General features: G+C 43.5%; 1 protein-coding gene across 5 annotated transcripts in view; it reads left to right on the top strand.

Annotated features, from left to right (window-relative positions):
- mpp7a (membrane protein, palmitoylated 7a (MAGUK p55 subfamily member 7)) overlaps positions 1 to 20,812 on the top strand; it is a 90,908-nt gene that overhangs the window by 3,785 nt on the left and 66,311 nt on the right. For 3 of the 5 annotated variants that reach the window (XM_027021541.2, XM_027021542.2, XM_027021539.2), the window contains exon 2: positions 15,200 to 15,401. In XM_027021541.2, the coding sequence (XP_026877342.2) occupies positions 15,365 to 15,401 (37 nt within the window). In that variant the 5' untranslated portion in view covers positions 15,200 to 15,364. Of the gene's footprint in view, positions 1 to 13,297; positions 13,395 to 15,199; positions 15,402 to 20,812 lie in introns of all 5 variants that reach the window. The other 2 variants (XM_027021540.2, XM_035533514.1) reach the window with 1 other exon arrangement.

The following is a 20,812-nucleotide window of genomic DNA, read 5'->3' as shown; positions in this document are numbered from 1 at the left end:
CTTCTATGCTTCTGAAAGTTTAGGGAGAGGGACAGTGACAGTGACTGGCTGGTTTCTCACACCAGGAGGAATTTGTGAGGCGCATCTCTCTCAGCAGTGTTCCAGAATCTTCTACTGCCCCAATCCATTTCACAATTTGAGAAGCTTGTCAGTTTAAGCATGAAACCCCATTTAGTTAATAAAATTTAGCAGCTAATCAAAGTATTCTTACATTATGACTAAGCATTTTAATCACACCTGACTGCTCATGACTTGGCTCGAGAAGGACGTACTCGTCTGTTATGACACTGGGGCCAGGATGGCGCTGATTTTGTGGTCTGAGCAGCCTTGTCCTAGACCCGTTACTCTGCACAATGGCATCCATGCCCAGCTCCAACACACCTGATAACGGCACCCAAAGGCTTTCATATCTGTGATTATGAAGGTGAAGTGCGTTCATTGCAGGGATGACCAAAATCGTGCAGTGCATAGGGTCATCAGGACTGGGAACAAGCAGTAGTCAAGCAAAGCGCAATGGGGTGTCTGATGCGAGCGTGTTGGGGTGACTCGGTGTTAGATAAACTGTCGTTTCTGTTACAGCTGCTGTCCAGAAATCAAGGCTCCACTTGTGTACTGTTCCTCTTGGTTAATTGATGAGAAATTTCCATGGACCACCCAGTGTATTGTAGCCACCTATTTTCGTGGCTTGGCTCTTAATAATTCAGCTATGTAGGAAAATGGAGAAAGTAAGCTCATAATAAACCCTTTTGTATGTACCTGGATAACGGCAGTTTCTTCCTTCGCAACTATGTCATGTTTAATCCTGCAGAGATGTTGGAGAGATGTTAGTGGGTGGATAACAGCACACTGGCCAGATTCATAAACCATGACCTGGACTATGCAAAATGTACAACACAGTATTTAATCCCTGTTTATGAAGTTAGCGCACCAGCGCAGTTTACTGTTGTGATAAATTCATCTGTGCCCAAGGTGAATCTGATTATCAAAACTGACATGTAAATGAGGCTATACATATTAAAGAACTACATCAAGAGGCTGACTGGTGAACGCTTGATGTGAGACCAGTGGTACACTGAAAACTGGAAGCTGCGTTTAAAAATGTAAGCATTTGGAACATCACCAAGCCAGGAACCAAGCTGATGACTCCAGGTCTTCTAAATCATGGCAGAGAAGCAAAATGGCACATTTCCTCAGTCTATAGCTGTTTATTATTCCTCTGATGCAACTTTGGCATTTTTGTGACAAAGATTCGTGGCATTTTGAGATCTTGTTCAAGCAAATCACCATCTTTTTTATGTAGACTCTTCCTCCTGCTAAGTTTGCCATCATGTGTATCCCAAGCAAAACAAAATTAGATAAATGTGTGCATGCACAGATAATTTGCATGTGTAACCAGGCATGTTTCCCGGCGGGAGGGGGAAATAAAATTCATGTCGGCTTCGCAATTGGACAGGTTCTGGTTTTTTGGTTTTTTGTTGTTTGCATCTTGGGTTTCCATTATATTATACTAGTGTCATACACAATACAGTAGCACCATATATTGCACAATTGGTAAAATACGCTGGGAATTCCCATTTATGAATGAGGAAACTTGTAGTATTAGCAGCGCTACTTGTTAACGTGAAATCTGACGATATGTAGACCCACTGTTTAGGTACATGCTCAAAATATCAGTATATGCCAACATCTTATACTGGTGTTGTAGGTGATGTAATTAGCTTATTGTGGCATGTGTGATGACTGATATTGTAACACAAATTGACCACCAAAATCTGACCCTAATGCACTAAGGCTTCACAGTATACAAAAAAAAAAATATTATAATATTGCTACACATGATTGTTATACCTTGGCCAAATATTAAAACGCATCGGTGAACTGTAGTTGTGATGTGCTTAAAGACTGGCCTGCATTATTTACACACAAATTAGACTCTGCTCTGTGGGTGCTGTGAATTCACCTGTAATGCTGAAGAGCAGTCATGATGCATACGGCACACAGTGATGCAGCCTGTGATTTGCTAGAAGGCTAGTTTGCATACGGCAAACTCCTGCGGTTATCAGTTATGCAAAAGCCAATACTGCGATCATTTATTTAAAAGAATAGATTTATGGGTGAGACCCATAGTCCAAGATGATTCATGAGACACACACTTCTGAACACTCCTCTCGCCCCTGGGTCTCACTGAACAGATGTTGCACACAAATACGATCGGGAACAGCGCAATTATCTCTACCTTAAACTCCGCCCTTACCTTGGCTCACTTCCTGTCTCTTTTTGGCAACAGTAATATTGGTGTGAGGGAGAGGAGAAATAGAAAAGGGCAGGGGGTAGTTGACACACTGCTCCTTTGTGGCCACTCTCTCTCCGCCTGGTAGTTGGCTGAGTTATTTGCTGAGGCCTAACGTTTCCTTCTGTCCTCGTTTTTCTGTGCTCTGCTCGTCCTGTTCGGGCCGTTGGTGAACGGTTGGTGTAGAGCACCGTTATGTTTGTGTGCCAGCCGGTAATCCCTTCTTTCCGGGCAGCTGTCTGAAGTGGCCCTTGGCTAGTGCCTGCTGTGTGACTTGCTCTGGCTCCAAATATTGGCCTCCCCTTCAGACTGCCCCCAAACCTGAGTGACCCAGATAAGCCTGATCCTCAGGCTGGCAGGTTACTTCAGTTTAGACATACTGTTGTGTGTGTGTGTGTGTGTGTGTGCGTGCGCGCTAACTGTATTGTATAGAGAGAGCGTGGGTATACACTGTCAGTCTTGTGACTCTGCCTTAACCATTAACGCACACATTCATCTCAACTGTGAGAATTTGATTCTCCTGAATACAAGCATAACTAGTGGGTTACTGTTTAGGCCACTGTGATGGAACCTACAAATCCTTGTGCGTAGCTTCACCTTAAACCAGCGTTTTGGGGATTTGTACCCTATTGCGCGTTTAAAGACACTACAGATTGAATGGAATGTTGTCTTACTTTAGTTCTACTTTTCCTAAAGGTCCCGTCCCCCCCCACTTTAAATTTTAGCTGCATATTTGTTTACCAAAGTGTGTGTGTGTGTGTGTGTGTGTGTGTGTGTGTGGAAGGTTCCAGATGAGTAACTGCATTATTCTCTTAGAATAATGTCAGAACCCTTAGTATTTCTGAGATGCACTGATGCATTTTGATCCATTTTTGGTACTGCTAGTACATTTGAACAGCTCCAGTGGTTTATTTCTTGTTTCTTCCACCCAGCTCTTGAATGTATCTAGAATAGAATATAGCACATCCTGGCATGAGGGTAAACATTTTCAGTTAAACATCTATTCAGTTAATCTGGTAATTCTTGTTAAAATAACACCACCTCCCTATTTCCAGTCCAACAACTCTTCATATCTCAAAGCCTGGTAAAAAAAACTCGATCCCTTAGGAAATCCTAGGTAATGCCTTTGCTAGTGTTTTACCTGTTCTGAGGGTAGACAACCAACAAGAATTCCTTTGGTACTCAGTTATCTGACAAATAAAACAGTCACTAATACTATGCTGAAACACTTCAGAATCCACCAGGATGATGCAGAGACCACATCCCTTTTTTTAAGGATCCTCCACTAATCTCCCACAGACAAGACAAAAACATCAAAGACATGCTCATCAAGAGTGAGAGAAATGACCGTTCAGATGAAACTGTGATCAGAGTATGTGAGCGGAGTGCCAGAAAATTGCACTCCTTGCTCAGAGTGGTCTGTAATCACTCTGCTCCAGTACCATTCCAGATTTTCTTAGTCCCCCTCCTGACTCGCTCCTCTGTTCTAACTCCACTCCAGATTTTCTTAGTCCCGCTCCTGACTCGGAGCATGCTGCAGTCCCTCCTCTGCAACTCTGCTCTGATGTCTCAAGTTAGAAAAAAAACTGCTTCTGTTTTAATATGCATTTAAAAAAAGACTTCTTGGCTTAACAAAATGAAAATATAAAAAAAACCTATTAAGAGAGGTGTTGCATTTTATTGAATTGAAGCAAACAGCAAAGGTTGCAGAAACTCATTTAAATTTATTTTAACCACAAAACGATCATATTGTTTAGCCTGCTGTACATCGTGCTGGGACACATCCCTCAGATGTTAATCTGTCACATCTGAGAGTCTTGTCTTTAGACTCCACAATGGATCCTTTGTGGTAGCGATTGCCTCACCGTACTTGTGTTCACCATTAGGAGTTTTAATTGGACTTGTAATTTTGATAACTTTGGTCTTTGTGAAAATAATACCTAGAAAGCATCAAGTTTGTAAAAATGTGCGGTGCAAGTTCATTATGAGCTGTTCTCGAGTGTTTCATTGGAGCAGTCTTGGAGCAAGAGAGAACCTGCTCACACACACACTGATCGTGGCACTGTGGCCTGCAACCGCTCTTGATGTGATACTTCTGCATTTATTAACGCAGCCACTAAAATAGCTAGCACAAAGGATAAATTATCACCAGTTCCTCCTCATGCGTTACTGTGGGCGAGGTCTACTTTATTATTTCTGAGAGATGATAGTTTTTGTTTTTTTTTAACACCTTCGGGCCATCAGAATTAAGGATTTGTTGTTTAGTGACGAGCCATTTTAATGCTAATGGACCTTGAAGTAATGACATCTGTTTGCATTGCCAGTTGTTGCTATGGCAGCAATGAAACTAGTAATCTCAAAGAAAATGGACTCCTGTACGCTGAGAACTTCAGAACCCCATGAATTGAATGGTACGATTTTAAACTGCTTTTAAATCTGCTTTTTTCTAATATAAACTGCTTCCTCCTCCTAGAATGTCAGAAGCACTTTGCTTGCACAGCTGATGAAGGACCTTTTCCAGAATGTCCTGTTTCTTTGGAAACCTTGTGTACTTCAACTTCACTATAGTTTTGAATATCACTACATCTTTTACTGCAGTACACTTCAGTTACTAACTGGGAATCTTCTTTGGAGATTTTATATGTAAAGTTTTTTTTGTGTGTGTGAGACATGCAGATGAAGGGCTTCTGTCTGAAGATTTTTTTTCTGGAAAATCTGTACTTTACTACAATTTTGTGTGTGTGTGAGGGAGAGGGCGTGATTTTTCTTTCAACCATTGTCAGTGTTGCCACAAATTGCTGAGAAAAGCTTGAAGTGAAGGAGGGGTAGTAAGTCACTTTAAATCTAACATTACATGTGAGGGCCTGTATGTTATGCTTGTGTGGTTAAACCAGGCTAAAAGCCTGTGTACTTAACATTTGTATGAAAAAAAAAAATCTGATCATTTCACTTAAATCCATTTTCCATTTTTACTTTCCAAGAAACAAAGGTCAACCTACTAGTTTATTTAATATGCATGTCCTTTTAAGGAGAAGTCAAAGACGTACAGTGCTACAAATGAAGAGCCCAATGTAATTTGAATCTAGCTTTGGCCCACTACCGTGCTGTAGTTTATGGTTGCTCTGTGGCATGCTGGCCAAAAACCTCCACATAATCCCAGTGCCTCTGGGGTATGGTAACCCACTGGATGCCTCGTGTGCTGCATCAAAAGGATGCTGCGTAGGGTAGCGTTGGCTTGTTGGCTTTAGCATCGCCACTAATGGTTACCCTTGTCAAGCTGAAGCGTCCATGCTGGAGAAACGGTTGGTATTTGGGCACCAAGAAAGAGGAGGAATGTTGAGAGCCTAGTGAGTGATATGGAGTCAAAATAGGCCGTGGTGGTCTGCCTTCGTGTCTTCTGCTGTCGTGGTAATGAGAGGGACTCTGTGTTGAGGGACCTGATGAATGGCTTCTCTGTACTGCATGCGTGTGCATGGTTAATCCACAAAGCTGCCTAAGCGATACTGTGACCTTAAACTGTCTCCTCATCTGCCAAACAGCGTTTTCACTGACATCGTTTCCTTGGCAGAACTGTAAGGCCGTCCTCTAATGGACCAGAGTTGATCCAGACGGAGGATGGGAAGGGTGAGCACATGTGCTGGTGTGACATCCTAATGGCAAGAAGGAGAGCGACAGAAATTCCAGTCTGATTTCCAAAGACCAAATATGCCTTCCCTTAAAGCCAGCATTACATTTTATCATATTTTGATGTGTGCTCATGGGACATATCTATTTGGTTATACTCATGTCAAGTCAAGACCCATTTTAATGTCAGCTTTTATAATGTGTATATTTTTGTCTTGCAGTCCGAAAATAACACTTCCTCACAGTGGGTCCGTGAATTTGTCTGTAATCCTTCAAAGCTAGTATATTCAAATTAGCCTAATCTTTTAATGGATCTCATCTGTCAAAAGTCATTTTCTTTGTGTTCTGGCTGTAGGTTCCTGCTGGAAGCAGCTCCTTATAAACCACTGCTGGAACCTGGCAGGACAGGCAGCCCAGTGCAGAGCTTCCCTGGTGCGATATCCACACCCTGGAGATGAAGCTCGCGGAGTAGACCGCAGTCACTGAAAGTCTAGCTCTTGAATCTTTATAAACCTGCCTCCTGGGTCGTTGGGTTAGGTGTAACATAACTCAGTTATTTGTAACATAACATAACTCATTTTGGGGAAAGATAGCACTGTGTGTAGGGCAGAAAGTACTTTGCATTCTTTTTCTTTGTGTATGCAGTTTGCATATTTGTGTGTGTGTGTGTGTGTGTGTGCACACGCACGTGTGTGTAAAGGTGTGGCAGTGGTAGTCATTTGTTTTTGTTTGACTCAGCATTCACATGAGCTGTGCAGTGCCCTTATTTCCAACAGTGGATGTCCTTGTGCAGTTAAATCTTCTGGTTTTGTTTAACATTTACTAACTCTACCTTTTAATGTGATGTAGTATGCTTCTCTTTCCCAGTATAATTGGTAGTTCAGTAGTTCAGTGTTAAGCCCATGCAATAAACCCATATCTCTGCACTTTTATTTATGAAATGTTTCAGAATGACATTCAGACCAGGGTCGGTTAAGGGTACTGCACTGCCGAATTCCTGATGATGGTCCTGTGACTGCATATCACACTGTCTAAAGACCAAGCACTGGCTTTTATAATGCTGGTTAACCCAAAAATGTGATGGCTGGTCCCCTATATAGGGATTTAAAATATGGTTCCAGGCTAAATAGTAAATGTGAATTTGCTGTATTATCAGCGATAAATATTGCTATCTATAGTTTATAAATAAATATTTTTATTTAAAAAAAAAATCTGCTGCATTTCTTGCATCGTCTTACTAACAGGCTTAACAGTAGCTGTTTCTACATATTTATTTTTAAAATCCGCTAGTAGTAGGCCAGATGGGAATTCAGGAATATATGGCAAAGGATGTGGCAAACATCAGTAGTATGTTCTTGGAGCCAGTACTGATGCTAATTACTGAACATGAACACTTTAGCTCATCATCAAACATGATTGTGTAGGTTCTCGATGGAATACTTTCACACCTTTCTGTTAGAAGGCATTAACACGACACAAACATTTTTGGTCGGTTTTACTCGTCGACGTCTTTACCATCTGTGTTGAAAGATGAAATTTCACTGTGCCAGTTCTCTTATTTTAAGGCGCTTTGAGAAGGTTGGCCTTACACACGCCAAGCTTATTTTCATGAAGCGGTGGTTGCAATAAAACAAACCGTAAGCAGCGGCTTTCGTGACGAGCCGTGGGTCATGTAAAAGAAAAGGCGTGTGGATTGAGACAGAGGATGGGTCTAAAGAGACACTTGGAGACGTGTCTTTTGGGAGCATGCAGGCGGTTTATGAGGAAGTGGAATGAAGAATGTGTTTTAGCAGCACTGATGACTGAGCCAAATGGAAACAAGAGAAATGCTGGGATTCTCATAATGGGCACTGCATTTTTCCACACAGTGGATGCTGTTATAGTGAGTGACAAATATTCTCATTCTCCTTCTGTGTGTGTCTCTGTTCAGATGTATGTGAGGGCTCTGTTCGATTATGACCCAGACGACTCTCTCTCTGATTGTGCCCCTGTCTCTGTGACTCTCTCACACAAACACAAACCCAGGCAGTTGTACAGACACTGAGATATTTATGTGGGTACTGGGTATTCCACCCATTTTAAGTTCAACTTAAGTCTTTTGTCATTTTGCACATGGGATGAGTGGCCCTGAATTCTGCTGCTGTTCCTGGAAGGCTTGTAAAGTGGGGAATTCCCGTAGCATGTGACTGGAGCATTCCTGCTTGCGTCACTTTGACTGGGACAGCTTGAGACTGCTGTGGGCAGCGATGATGAAGTCTGTGATCAACTAGGCATGCCTGAGTGTTTACTGTATTCTCATCTTGTGCATGCTCATGAACCCTGAGGTTTAAAGCTGATAATTTAAATTTTTTAAATATTTTATATACACGTCTATGTATACCTGCTAGATCTGTTAAAATGCAACAAATTTTAAGATGGAGCCATCTAATTGCATTTCTATGTAGATTAATAATGTGATCCAATACCTGCATCCTCTGTCATGTAATATTTTTTATTATTATGTGGGAGCTTACACCTAGATTACACAAATTCCTCACTCCTTTCCTGAGTTTACAACACAGACACACACACACACACACACGAACGAATGTTGCATTGAGTCCTTTTCAAATCCGATTCTATAAATGTCCATTGACATCAGTTCTGCGGTTCTGTTTTTCCTATATCTATATCCATATTTTGTTCCATCGACATACAGAAACGGGTCCCACTGAACTCCTCCACTGATCAATGTGTGAATGTGCTTCCTCACAATGTTCAAGCAATTACCATGTCATTTACATAAATGGAGTGCCAGTTTTCTCTCTCTTTAAAGCACTTGGTCATGTGGGAAGTATTCTGATCCTGGAGAAATTCACTCTCCCTGGGACAGGTATTTCTATGCATGTGCTCACAAAGTCTGTGGTAAAGGTGCGTGTTTGTGTGCACATATGGTCGTTAAATAGTCTGACAGTAGGGCAAGGCAGCTTTAAAGCCTGAGGTGGGTTTATAAGCTTTATTTTTAGATTTTAATTTCTGATATAACATGTCACTTGGCTGGGATTAGTCGTGATTTTTGAACATTTATTGACTTTAGGCTAATAATGTTGGATTTAACATTTGCATTGTTAAAAGCTCATAACTCTCTTCTTTAATAGTCCACACTAACATCTATTGATGTTTTGCTTTTCACTGCTTCCAATCATGTACTGGCCTGGGATCAGCTCTCTCACACATACACACACACACACACTCTTTCTCATCCTGAGACAAAAACAGTGGCTCAGTTCTGGGTACCTGCTGCATCAGGCTAGCCATTGTCTCACCCTAATCACATAGGTAGGCTATCATTAACCTCCACCCTCTACGTGGCCTACCCGTCTCAAACCTCCACCCTCACTGCGTGGCCTACCCGTCTCAAACCTCCACCCTCTTTGCGTGGCCTACCCGTCTCAAGCCTCCACCCTCTTTGCGTGGCCTACCCGTCTCAAACCTCCACCCTCTTTGCGTGGCCTACCCGTCTCAAACCTCCACCCTCTTTGCGTGGCCTACCCGTCTCAAACCTCCACCCTCTTTGCGTGGCCTACCCGTCTCAAACCTCCACCCTCACTGCGTGGCCTACCCGTCTCAAACCTCCACCCTCTTTGCGTGGCCTACCCGTCTCAAACCTCCACCCTCTTTGCGTGGCCTACCCGTCTCAAACCTCCACCCTCTTTGCGTGGCCTACCCGTCTCAAACCTCCACCCTCACTGCGTGGCCTACCCGTCTCAAACCTCCACCCTCACTGCGTGGCCTACCCGTCTCAAACCTTATCTCCTCCTCCCTCCCTCCATTTATTTTTTTTTCTGTTTCGGTTCATGTTTCGTTCCCTGGTGGCCACAGAAGCTGGCCCCTGAAGGAGTCTGCTTGCACAGCGAGCTCAGCTCCTCAAGCGGACTGTGTGCCTTACACAGAGGTGGTGAAGTTGGCTCTTAGGCCCAGTGCAGTACCTGAGCTGCAGAATCTCCAGAATCATCCTGTCTTTATGTAATAAAGACAATAGCTCAGTTGTGGTATGTATATCATGAAGACAGGGAAGGATTATTTAGGACTATATAATCACACACAAGTTGATTTTAATGTGCTTTGCAATTGAGAAGTATTTTAAATATTTTTTTAAAGACTATAAATGTTAAGATATAAAATAAAAGCATTTGCATTGTAAGTGGAATGTTTTTATTTCTTATTCAGTGGAATATGATTACTCAGTGAAATGAGAATGTAAGCAAAGGTTTTGGTTGAAAAATACTTTCTTTCCCCTCCAAATTAGGAGAGTTAAACTGTGTTGTTTTCAATTCCATTGTGGTTGTTTGTTGTCGAGGCAATGAAGGCTCACGCAGTCGAGGCAATGTAGGCTCACGCAAGGATTGTGCTACTTGTGAGACTTTCTCCCCCTTCCATGACAACAGACTGCACAGAGTATGGAGTGATCCCACACAAACCCCAACTCCTCCATTGACAAAATAGCAACACTGTCGATAAATAATGCCTTTTCTCCTTCTATCTGACACGAACAATGAGTCTGTTCATGCCCAAACACTTTACTGTAGTCTCTTACTCAGGCCACTGCAGAACAGGCTTCAATGGTCCTGCGTCTGAATGCATGCCAGATTCCAATAAAGGCCAACCGAACGTGTCCCAGCTATCTCTCTCTCCCTCCTCGCAATGATTTATGTCGGGCCTCATCTCCCCTTGCTTTCAGAAGGATGTGGTGATTTTTCTGTGTCTCTTGAAATTTTTATCTTTATTTAGTTTTAGTAATTCATTTATATTTTTTTTCCCCCCTTTGCTTAGATTTCCTTGCATGGCTGTCTTGACTTGTTTGAGGCTCATTGTTTGTTGGGTGATCAGCGCTGGGGCTTGTGTTATGACAGCCTGCTTCAGTCCAGAGTGCTTGTGGCAATCTTTCTCCAGGTTCGCATTGTTTCTGAAGTGAGATCCAAGAGCATGCATTTGTCAGAATGTGCTTGTGACACGAGATGCTTATTTATTTGTTTGCATGTTTGGAGCATGCAGTGGTTTTCATCCCAGTAAGATTAGCCTGCGGTGGTTTGTCCACTGGGAGGGCAAACATGTTCTGTCCTGATGCCCAAAACTGGGTTAGTGCACCAGTTGCTTTGTTTGTTTTCTGAGCTAAGAAGCTTAGAATGTGAATCAGCGTTAGGGCACTAATGTTTGAAGAAGCTTAGCATGTGAATTAGCGTAAGGGAACTAACATTTGAACACCCTAAACGTATTAAATGAGCTTGGCATGGAGAGAAGACCCCTTTCGAGTGCATGTAGGCATTAATTTGCCTGTTGGAGACCCTCACTGTATCTACATTTGATAATCAGTAGCCTTTTTTTTAGGTCCATGTTTGTTTTTAATTTGGGCCTCAATTGTATATTATTACAGTTAAAAGAAAAATGCTAATAGAGATGCTTTGTTTCCTTTTGTAAAGTACAACCTGTGTATTGGAATAATTTTCACTTCAGATTTAATGATGCATGGTTTTATTTATTTATTTCTGTTTACTCATTAAGCAGCGTATCTGATGCTGCTGACTGTAGATTTGTGGTCTTTTTTCTTTTTCTGGGGCTTTCCAGCTATAGGCTATCGTTCTGGTTCAAGGCATAGAATAGTACTCAATGCTGGAAAAAAGGTTAGAAAATGTCATTTTGAGACGTGGCTATGTAAAATTACTGATCCTATTTTAGGGTTTAACATCTCCTGTGTATTACGCACATGGCCAATTGTCGCCGGCCTAAGTGTGTTGGTGTGTTTCGAGCTATCTTTGGCTTGAGTGTTCGGTAGTGCACTGTGCAGAAACACAGACGAACCAATGCAGAAATGGTCAACTTCTCCCATTTATACGTGCAAATTCCACATAAAACCCAGGCCTTCCAGGTGAGGCCAGAGACACAAAGCAGCTAGGTTATGTAGCGTGCGGTTATGGCACTGGGTTATGGAGCTGAACACAGTGGTGTGCACGCTGAGGCCCCGTGTAAAATTGCTTGGTCATGGCATGCTTTATAGCACAAATGTTGCACCAGTGACATTCTGAGTGGTCAGCACATGTGTCTGGTTTCTGTGATGTTCCAGTCTAGCCCTACAGCTGTACTTTCTCACTTTACAGTGTGTGTATGCGCATATGTGTATCAGAGGTCGTATAATTTTTAGTTTTTATGTTTTTCTTTAGACACGTAGCCCCAATGTTTTCGTCTATGTGAGTGTGTTGCAGTCAGGCAATGGGATTTCAACCCTCAGCCAGTACCTTTTATAGATGAGCCATCTCTTCCTGCTATAGCTGCCATAGAGCACCAGCAGACATTACCACAACACTCGGGAGAAACGCATCCCTCAAAGCACGTTCCTTTTCAGAGGACGTTAACATTTATTTCAGTGCTGTCACTATTTGTACAATAGGGCTTTTGTCCAGAACACACCCCGTCATCCTGAACCAGACACTTTACCTGGGAACTCTACAATGCTGGGCTTTGGGTCCCACCTAGGAAAACCCACGTTCTGAGCACACCCATGTGGAATGCTTTTCAGCCAAGACCAATTTACTGTATTCAGACAGTGGGCTGTCTTTCCTCCATAACGTATAACCTCCTTCTGACAATTTTCAGTAAGATGGCTATAATTTCTTAATACATAACTATTACTTTTAAGGAGACAAGGACCGTCTTGCAGCTCAGTGTTGCCTGTTTGGCAGTAAAGGCTATCTGTTGCATTCTGGGGGGTAACACTGAAGTCACCTGATTAACAATAAAGATGTTTTTCCTTTTTTTTTATGCATAATGCTCTCTAATCTGGATCATGGGCTCCGTTTTCTAAGTACCCCAATGCTGATGGCCCCACCTAGTGGCAAAACATTGTAATCACATGCAGCTCTTCATGCTATTATCCTTGTACTGTCAACTTCCTCAGATATTACTAATAATGTTCATTAGAGTTTTTGAATAAAAAATGTATTTGCAGATTTGTTTTGGTATGGAGCTGTATTTGCAGATCTGGTTTTCTGTGCTTTTGCTGGAGCTGTATGTGTGCGCTTCCTCATCTTTATGGGCTTGCATGGCTTGTCCATTAGTCACAGTTTGCATTTACCACAGATGTAACATACAGTTGCAATACTCAGCAAACAGAGCCCTACAGAGGACTGAAGAGCAGCTCAGGGAATGCATGGACACACGCACCCCAATATCCAGTATCCATTGCTGTTTTATGATTGGCAAGCAGCTCTGTTGTATAAATTTGAGACGCATTTTATGCTTCCATATAAATTTTTGTATATTCTAATTCTCACTCTCCCCCCCCCCCGCACATTGCCCCATGTACCAACACTACACGTCATAACGTTGTGCTTGGTGCACAAAATGGAGGTCCCAGTGGTTAAGGTTATCCGGTCAAGCCCCACCACTGCAAAGCTGCTGCTCCTAGGAACCTGAGCAAGGCTGTTAACCTTCAGTACCTTAAGTTGTAAGTTTGTTTGTGTTTTTGTTTGTTTGAAATAAATGCTTCAGCTAAATGCTGTAAAATGTCAATTTTAATGTAAAGTCTTATTGATGCCTTTAAAAATGTAAGTGTCCTCTAATGCGGTGTATATACATGCTTGATCATAAGATGAATGGCCTTTATCAGAACTTTGTGTTTTCATTGGCTCGGCTGGTTTAGTGAGATCAACAGTTGATTTGTTTCCTGCATCATGATCAAAAATTTGTCTGAAAGCAAAACACGTCCACGTTTGCGTATGTTTTTTGTGCATTTGTGTGCTTGTGTATCTCAGAACAAATAATTGGCAGTGTTTTTTGTTTGCATTTTCGAAACAGCATGCACACATCAGAGACATGGCATGCTACCCAAAGCCACAGTTCCAGTTAAAGCACACACAAGAACTGCCAAACCAGACAGACAGATGGGCAGAGAGAGACAGACAGACAGACAGGCAGGTAGACTAGAGAAAAATGACAAGACAGTTGATGAGGTAACGGTCCAGGACTGACCTCTGTGCAAATTGATTTGAAGTCTGTGATGATGTAAACATGATTCCTACAATGAATGTAACTAAGCAGTTTTGTTCAGTGAACTCGTGCAATGGTTTTGCTTAAGTAACAAAAATGCACAGCTTTACCGATGTAAAATACTACCAGGTTGCCCCGAGAACAGACTCCATGAGGTCCACTAGCTCCCCCTTGTGGAGAAGCTTTTTGCACACCATTCTGGTGCTACAGAATGTGGAGGCGTCTAGGAGGGGGCAGGAGCAGGGTCATGGGGTGGAGGAGCAGTAAATTTCAGGGGGCTCAGCCAGTTTCTGTCTCCACTAATGAGCCGTTTGACTGTTGATGCACTAAGCCGTCAAGGCCTGAAAACACTGTGTCTTAGAAATCGATTTCTTGGCTATGCAAAGACGACCTAAATCAGGGACACTTTTAGATATGGCCATCTAGCCACTGACACGACTACTGTACTGATATCTACACAGACATAACGGGGCCATGGGAAAAAACAAACAAAAACCGGTCTTTGGACCAGTGTATGACTACACCACTAGGTGGCAGCAGTGTGCTGTTTAGCTGTGGTCTAATGCAGCGTAATTGAAACTCCAGCATATCTTTGACTAGTCAGGTGTTTTGTTTTCCCCCTCTCTTCTCTGCACATGGCTGGTTATTCCACTAACCTGATCCTGTGTGATGCTGAGAGGCTGAGCATGGAGCACAGGCAACCCCTCCCTCTTCACCTCCCCCTGTCTCCATTTGTCCTCCTCTTCATCCCTCAATTTTTCATTTGTTCTTTCAGGCCACTGGTTACAGGTCTTTAGGGTGACATAAATGGTTCAGGCATTTTGGATGCTGTGGCACAGGTCCTGGCGCACCAAAAGCCCCGAACGGAAAAGTAGAAATAGGAATTTGATTTGGGAATGTTTAGGGGCTAATGAGTGAGTGAGTGAGTGAGTGAGTGAGTGAGTGAGTGAGTGAGTGAGTGAGTGAGTGAGTGAGTGAGTGAGTGAGTGAGTGAGTGAGTGAGTGAGTGAGTGAGTGAGTGAGTGAGTGAGTGAGTGAGTGAGTGAGTGAGTGAGTGAGTGTGTGTGTGTGTGTGTGTGTGTGTGTGTGTGTGTGGCTCTCGCGCGCTCTCTCTCCTTACCCATCATGGACACACCTTTTTGAACTCTTGAAATGTTAATAAAATATCAGATTTAGGTATAATGTTTAAAAGAATCACTGGGACAAAGTGTTTGTGTGTGTGTTTGTGTGTGTGTGTGTGTGTGTGTGTGTGTGTGTGTGCAGTCTCCTTCAGGTTAGTCAATGGCATAACTCCACCTCTGCAGCTTATCCCTGGGGGAGTGGCCATCCAACTCCACCCTATAGCCACACTGCAGGACTGCCTTGGCAACAGCGTGGCAGCAGCGTGATACCAACAGGAAGTGGGCTTATCGTCGTGTCGGCGTTACCATGCCTGCCCTTTCTACAGGAACAGGCCCTGATGCAGGTATTGTATCAGATCTACAAGTCACTAAAACTGCTTGATGCTTCTTTAATTCTCAGTGTCCTGATCTAAAGATCATGTCAGAACGCACTACAAATGGCAGACCAGTTTTTAGTGCAGCAGCAAAGATTTTAGAGTATGTGCACTGCCACTACAACTCTGTCTATTTTTTAAAGCGTTGTTGGGGTAGCTCAGCATTTTAAGGTAGTGTGCACCCCTGTTTTCTTTTCCTCAGTTTGGACAGAGCACTCTCAACCATTTCACTACGAGTTATACTGTGTATGACTATGTATGTGACAAATAAACCAAACTTGAAACTTTAGTAATCAGAAGGTTGCCAGTTCAAGCCCCACCAGTGCTAAGTTCCCACTGTTAGGCTACTGAGAGAGACCCTTGGCCCTCAATTGCTCAAGTACTCATTCACAATTGTAAGTTGCTTTGAAAAGAAGTGTCTACTAAATGGTGTAGATGCAAATAAGTGCCCATCTACTGTATAACCCCACTCCTGTGATGACCCCCACCCCTGCTATAACTATGTCTATCATAACTGCTCCTCAGCAATGATCCTGCCTCCGTTATAACTCTCTGTGTTATAACTGTATGTGCTACAACTGCACCACTGCTACAGTACAGAGAGTTGTTGATGCTGGCAATTCTACACACAGTGCACTATAAATGAATTTGCTCATTTAGTCATTTCAGTTACTTAGTCGTTTCATTAAGGCTTCACTCTGGGTGTAGGTGTGTGTGTGTGTGTGTGTGTGTACAAATGCGTGCATGTGAATGTGTCTGTCCATGTGTGTGTGTAATTGCCCATGTTTGTGTTTGGTTATGATGCAAGTGGGCTAGATTATTGCAGCTACATTAGGGTACACTCATCTTGGAGTTTAACTTCTAATGAATAAAGAGAGTGGGGGGGGGGGGGGGGGGCAGCATGTGTGTTTTTGAAATCAGACTTCATAGCCCATGCGATTACGTACCAGTTGTGGGAATCCATACAGACAAAGTGAAAACCCAGACCATCAATTACTATTATGGTCATTTCAACCAATTATTGGCCTGTATGTCCTATCCAAGCTAAACATGTCCGATCTGTACGTCCATGTCTCCGTGTCTGATGGTTCACCCACTGACGATTCATCACATGGATGGCAGCCTACGGGCGATTACATTCATTTTTCCAGTGCAGTCTCTCTTACAGCAATACAAAAGCAAAAACACACATGCATGTTGTATACTTTGAAGAGTATAATGTGAGACTAAGTTGTTGATTGACTGTCCACTGATCTTTTAATGTTGTGTGTGTCTTTTGAGACTAAACTAGATGTTTGTTTCCAGGGTCCGCACTCCATCTCTCTCCCGCTTCACCTTGCTTTTGCTGGTAGAATGTAATAAGTGAAGGTGATCTATTAGAGAATAATACCTCGTAGGGGTATAAAAGGCTGACGAATGGCTGTTAGGTTGCTGGGAGACATGCTGTTTGGTTGGGTTACATCCGCCCCGCTCCATCCTTCCTTATGCCACATGCTTCAAATGAACGGTTTGGAAGCCCAGTGCGTCACCAGGAGCCTGACAGATTGCACCCAGCGCACTCCACGCATGTGAGCGGGGGTTCGGTTTGTCTCGGCGTGCGTCTGTGAGTCTGTGCATGTGCCCCTCAGAAAGCTGAGGCATTTAACTTCTCTTAATTTATGTTGGCTGCTGTTCTTCGATTGGCTTCCTCTTGAGCAAATGCAGGCGTGTGTGTGTGTGTGTGTGTGTGTGTGTGTGTGTGCCCTCACACTTAAAAGGGTGGATGAAATAGTGCTGTCCTTAAGTCCTTTTCTTTCTTTTTCGTTTGTGCTCCTTTGAGTCCTCCATCTCTCAGGGGCCACGGTGCAGGACGGGGGCTGAAATGTGTGATGTGCATGGCTTCCTGCTTGGTCGTGATTGGAGTTGCACTGTAGACACGGTGCTCTTGTTCACTGCCTCCCATTGTGTGAGTGGGAGTTTGTGCTTCCTGGTGGGATTTAAATTTACTGCCTTGGAGACCTTTTGGTTCCTTAGCAGATCCACCCACTAACGTGTGTGTGTGTGTGTGTGTGTGTGTGTGTGTGTGTGTGTGTGTGTGTGTGTGTGTGTGTGTGTGTGTGTGTGTGTGTGTGTGTGTGTGTGTGTGTGTGGTGCTACTGCTGTGTGATGGATTGCTGTGAGCTGTAAAGTCAGTTGTGTTTCCTCCCTGTGGTTTTGAGCTGATCTTGTTCCGAGCTTTGCATTTCTGTACACGTTGTTATATTGTATTTGAGTGTTGACATTTTCCAGATATCTTTGTGAAGATTGCGGAGAGGTTTTAGCAATCAAAAACCATCTAGTACGCACAAGGACTAAGACAGTGGATAAAGAGCAGTTGTATATTTTAAAAATAATTAAAATTAGTGGAATAAATCTTATTACCTTAAGTAGTGTGATAAGCCTTCTCTTTCTTTTATAGTTGTTTTTCAAGTGTATTTCTTCCTTCTGGAAGTTGCTCTAGACAGTTGGGTAAATTACATCTGCTAAATCCTGTAAATGTAAATGTTGCGTAGTGAATATTGGGAGCTCTCTCTTTGAGTTGTTCAGGGCTTTTGCTTTCTCTTCAAGTCCAGCTGTACTGAAGGTCACACTATCCAGTGCTGACCGCAGTGAACATGAGAAGCTCTGAGCAGGTTGCAGCGACTCCACCCAGCCTTTGGGCCCCTGCACCGTGCTGTCTGTTAGGCTGATCAGGTGGAACTGCCCTCTCATTGGAACATCTCCAACTCCTCTTGGGATTTTATTGGCCAAAGTGTTAGTGTTGTTCTGGGCTTTGCCTGTGTGTCCAATCACAATAACCAGCCTCATGGCATCACTAAAAACACAAGTGCTTTTGTGAGTGAGTGAGTGAGTGGACACATGGAAACCTTTCAGGGCAAAAGTTCTTTACCAGATAAACGTGCTAATTTGTGTATGAGTGTGAGGGGCGGAAGGGAAAGGAAAGCTGTGCTTGTGTGGTTATTAAAAGTAAACTGTGCTTTGGGACATGCGATGTGCTGTGTGTGTACTGTATTTCCATCCTTTTTGCTATGAAACAAGTGCATGCTTTAATGATGATATTGTCTGTAATGAGATCCATATTGAGGTCCAGAATGTTTATCGTTCAGGTGCCGTCTGTCTCTCTTATGGATTCAGCAGACTGCCATCTGAATATGGCTACAATGAGGGATATGACAGGAATGGCCATATTAAATTTCTTCTCGGCTAACAGTAAGTTTTTCCGTTCTGATGTCAAGAATGCAGAGCATCTGGGAGCTGAGGATGGAATGGGGGGGAGAGACGGAGGATTGGTGGTGGCAGCGTGCATATCTCTCTCTCTCTCTCTCTCTCTCTCTCTTTCTGCCTGTCTCTCTCGTCCTCCCTTTAAGTATCTATGTCTGCTTCTGCCACAAGGGTACAGAACTGTAACACAAGGATTTGTTGCCACTGGAAAAGCTCCCTGTTTCCAGTTACATCAGAATGAAAATTTCCACTTTGTTTTAGCGAGAGAGAGGTTGCGTTATATATAAATTTTAATATGTCAAAGGACTACTAATATCTGCCAGTGCCACGATCCAGCATGCATACCGTGTGTGTGGGGGGCATGTATGAAAGAAATATGAAGTAAGGGAGACAATGCAGTCAGCTTCCTGGACCTGGAATCCTTTTGCACCAGAATTATTAGTCAAGCACCTGTTCCCTCCCCTCTCGCCTGTTCCCTCCCCGCTCGCCTGTTCCCTCCCCGCTCGCCTGTTCCCTCCCCTCTCGCCTGTTCCCTCCCCGCTCGCCTGTTCCCTCCCCGCTCGCCTGTTCCCTCCCCTCTCGCCTGTTCCCTCCCCGCTCGCCTGTTCCCTCCCCTCTCGCCTGTTCCCTCCCCTCTCGCCTGTTCCCTCCCCGCTCGCCTGTTCCCTCCCCTCTCGCCTGTTCCCTCCCCTCTCGCCTGTTCCCTCCCCGCTCCTCCTCTTCTTCCTTTCAGTTTAGTGCCATCAGGTTAGGAACCTTCTCAGTGTAGGTGATGTGGCTGCAGTATCAGTTACTGGCCCTTGAGAGGTGCTCCAGTCACAGGTCTTCAAAACGGGCACATTCCTTTCCTCTTCCAAGCCTGCTGATCATTAAACTCCCCGACCCCTGACGACCTTACAGACACTGTTTAGACTTTTTGCTTTCAAATTTTACTCGGTGTCCGAGTCACCGTAACAATGAAAATTTCCAAGTCCCGTCAGCACCAACCAATGAAATCCAACCATTCGGCCATTTTCAAACCTTTCAACTTTTGTGTCATAGAATTCTAAGCCGTTTTCCGTACGCACACGTAACAGTACGCTTGCTGTTACTCAGCGCAATGCAGGCATTCACTGAAAGTCCACAAAGATTCTAAGTGAAAGTAGTCAGATTTAGGGTCAACATGGCTAGCAATGGCTTATATTATTTTATTTTTTTAAATTTTTTATTTATTTTATTTTTTTTTATTGAAACGGTGCACTACGTTTTTTGACCAGATACAAATTTAATTCAGCTCGAGCTCAGAGAGATGACTAGCTATTGGTATGAAGGTTAAGTTTGATTCCTAATGGATTACTAGGCTACATGTGAACACAAGCAGTATCCCTTTCTCCATCCAGATCTAGTGCTCTGTGATGGGCTTCACTGGCCCAGAAGCAGCATCCCATTTTGAGATCCAGTTCCACTCTTCCAGGGACCGCTTGCCCTCCCTCTGCACCATAGCCTGCCCTGGCAGACACGCGCCTTCAGACAGGAACCGCTGGGACCATGGTCGCATTTTCATATCATATTCCTCTCTGTGTTGTATCAGTTGCTTGATGTTAACATCTCTGCCCCAACAGAGTAGTGTTTTTGGAGCAGAGTGAATGTTTACTCAGACGGGCTATTGTGCAGCGTGGGAGCAGGCCTCTGTGAACGCCGTGGTGTGGCCATACCGAGAGACTGACACAGCGCCCCGGAGCCCTGCTTACCACACTTTTGCTTCCTTCAGTTATTGTTTAGCGCACTCTGGAGATTAATAGCTGAAATAATTGAGATATTGAGTGACTGGTATGGATTTTACTTTTTAAATCTGATATCGGGCTCCATGTATGTCTCATGGTTTCTTTCTCTTTGGTCTCGTGTGCGTGTGTGTGTGTGTGTGTGCGCGTGTATTTATACACACACGTGTTATTTGAGTGGTTAGACTGAAGTCCTATGAGTATCTCTGGAATATTCCAAGCTGCCGTTCTGATGTGGTGTAGTGGTTCACGAGCTGGAGTTAAGGACAGAGAATTGTGGGGTTGGTCCTGGGGTAAAACCCCACAATGAAATGGCAATGGCAGACAGGCTCTGTGTGTGTGTGTGTGTGTGTGTGTGTGTGTGTGTGTGTGTGTGTGCGT

Source organism: Electrophorus electricus, chromosome 14, assembly GCF_013358815.1.
Source record: "Electrophorus electricus isolate fEleEle1 chromosome 14, fEleEle1.pri, whole genome shotgun sequence".
Taxonomy (NCBI): domain Eukaryota; kingdom Metazoa; phylum Chordata; class Actinopteri; order Gymnotiformes; family Gymnotidae; genus Electrophorus; species Electrophorus electricus.
The sequence above is the reverse complement of the archived record's forward strand: the minus strand, read 5'-3'. Positions and strand labels throughout refer to the sequence as shown.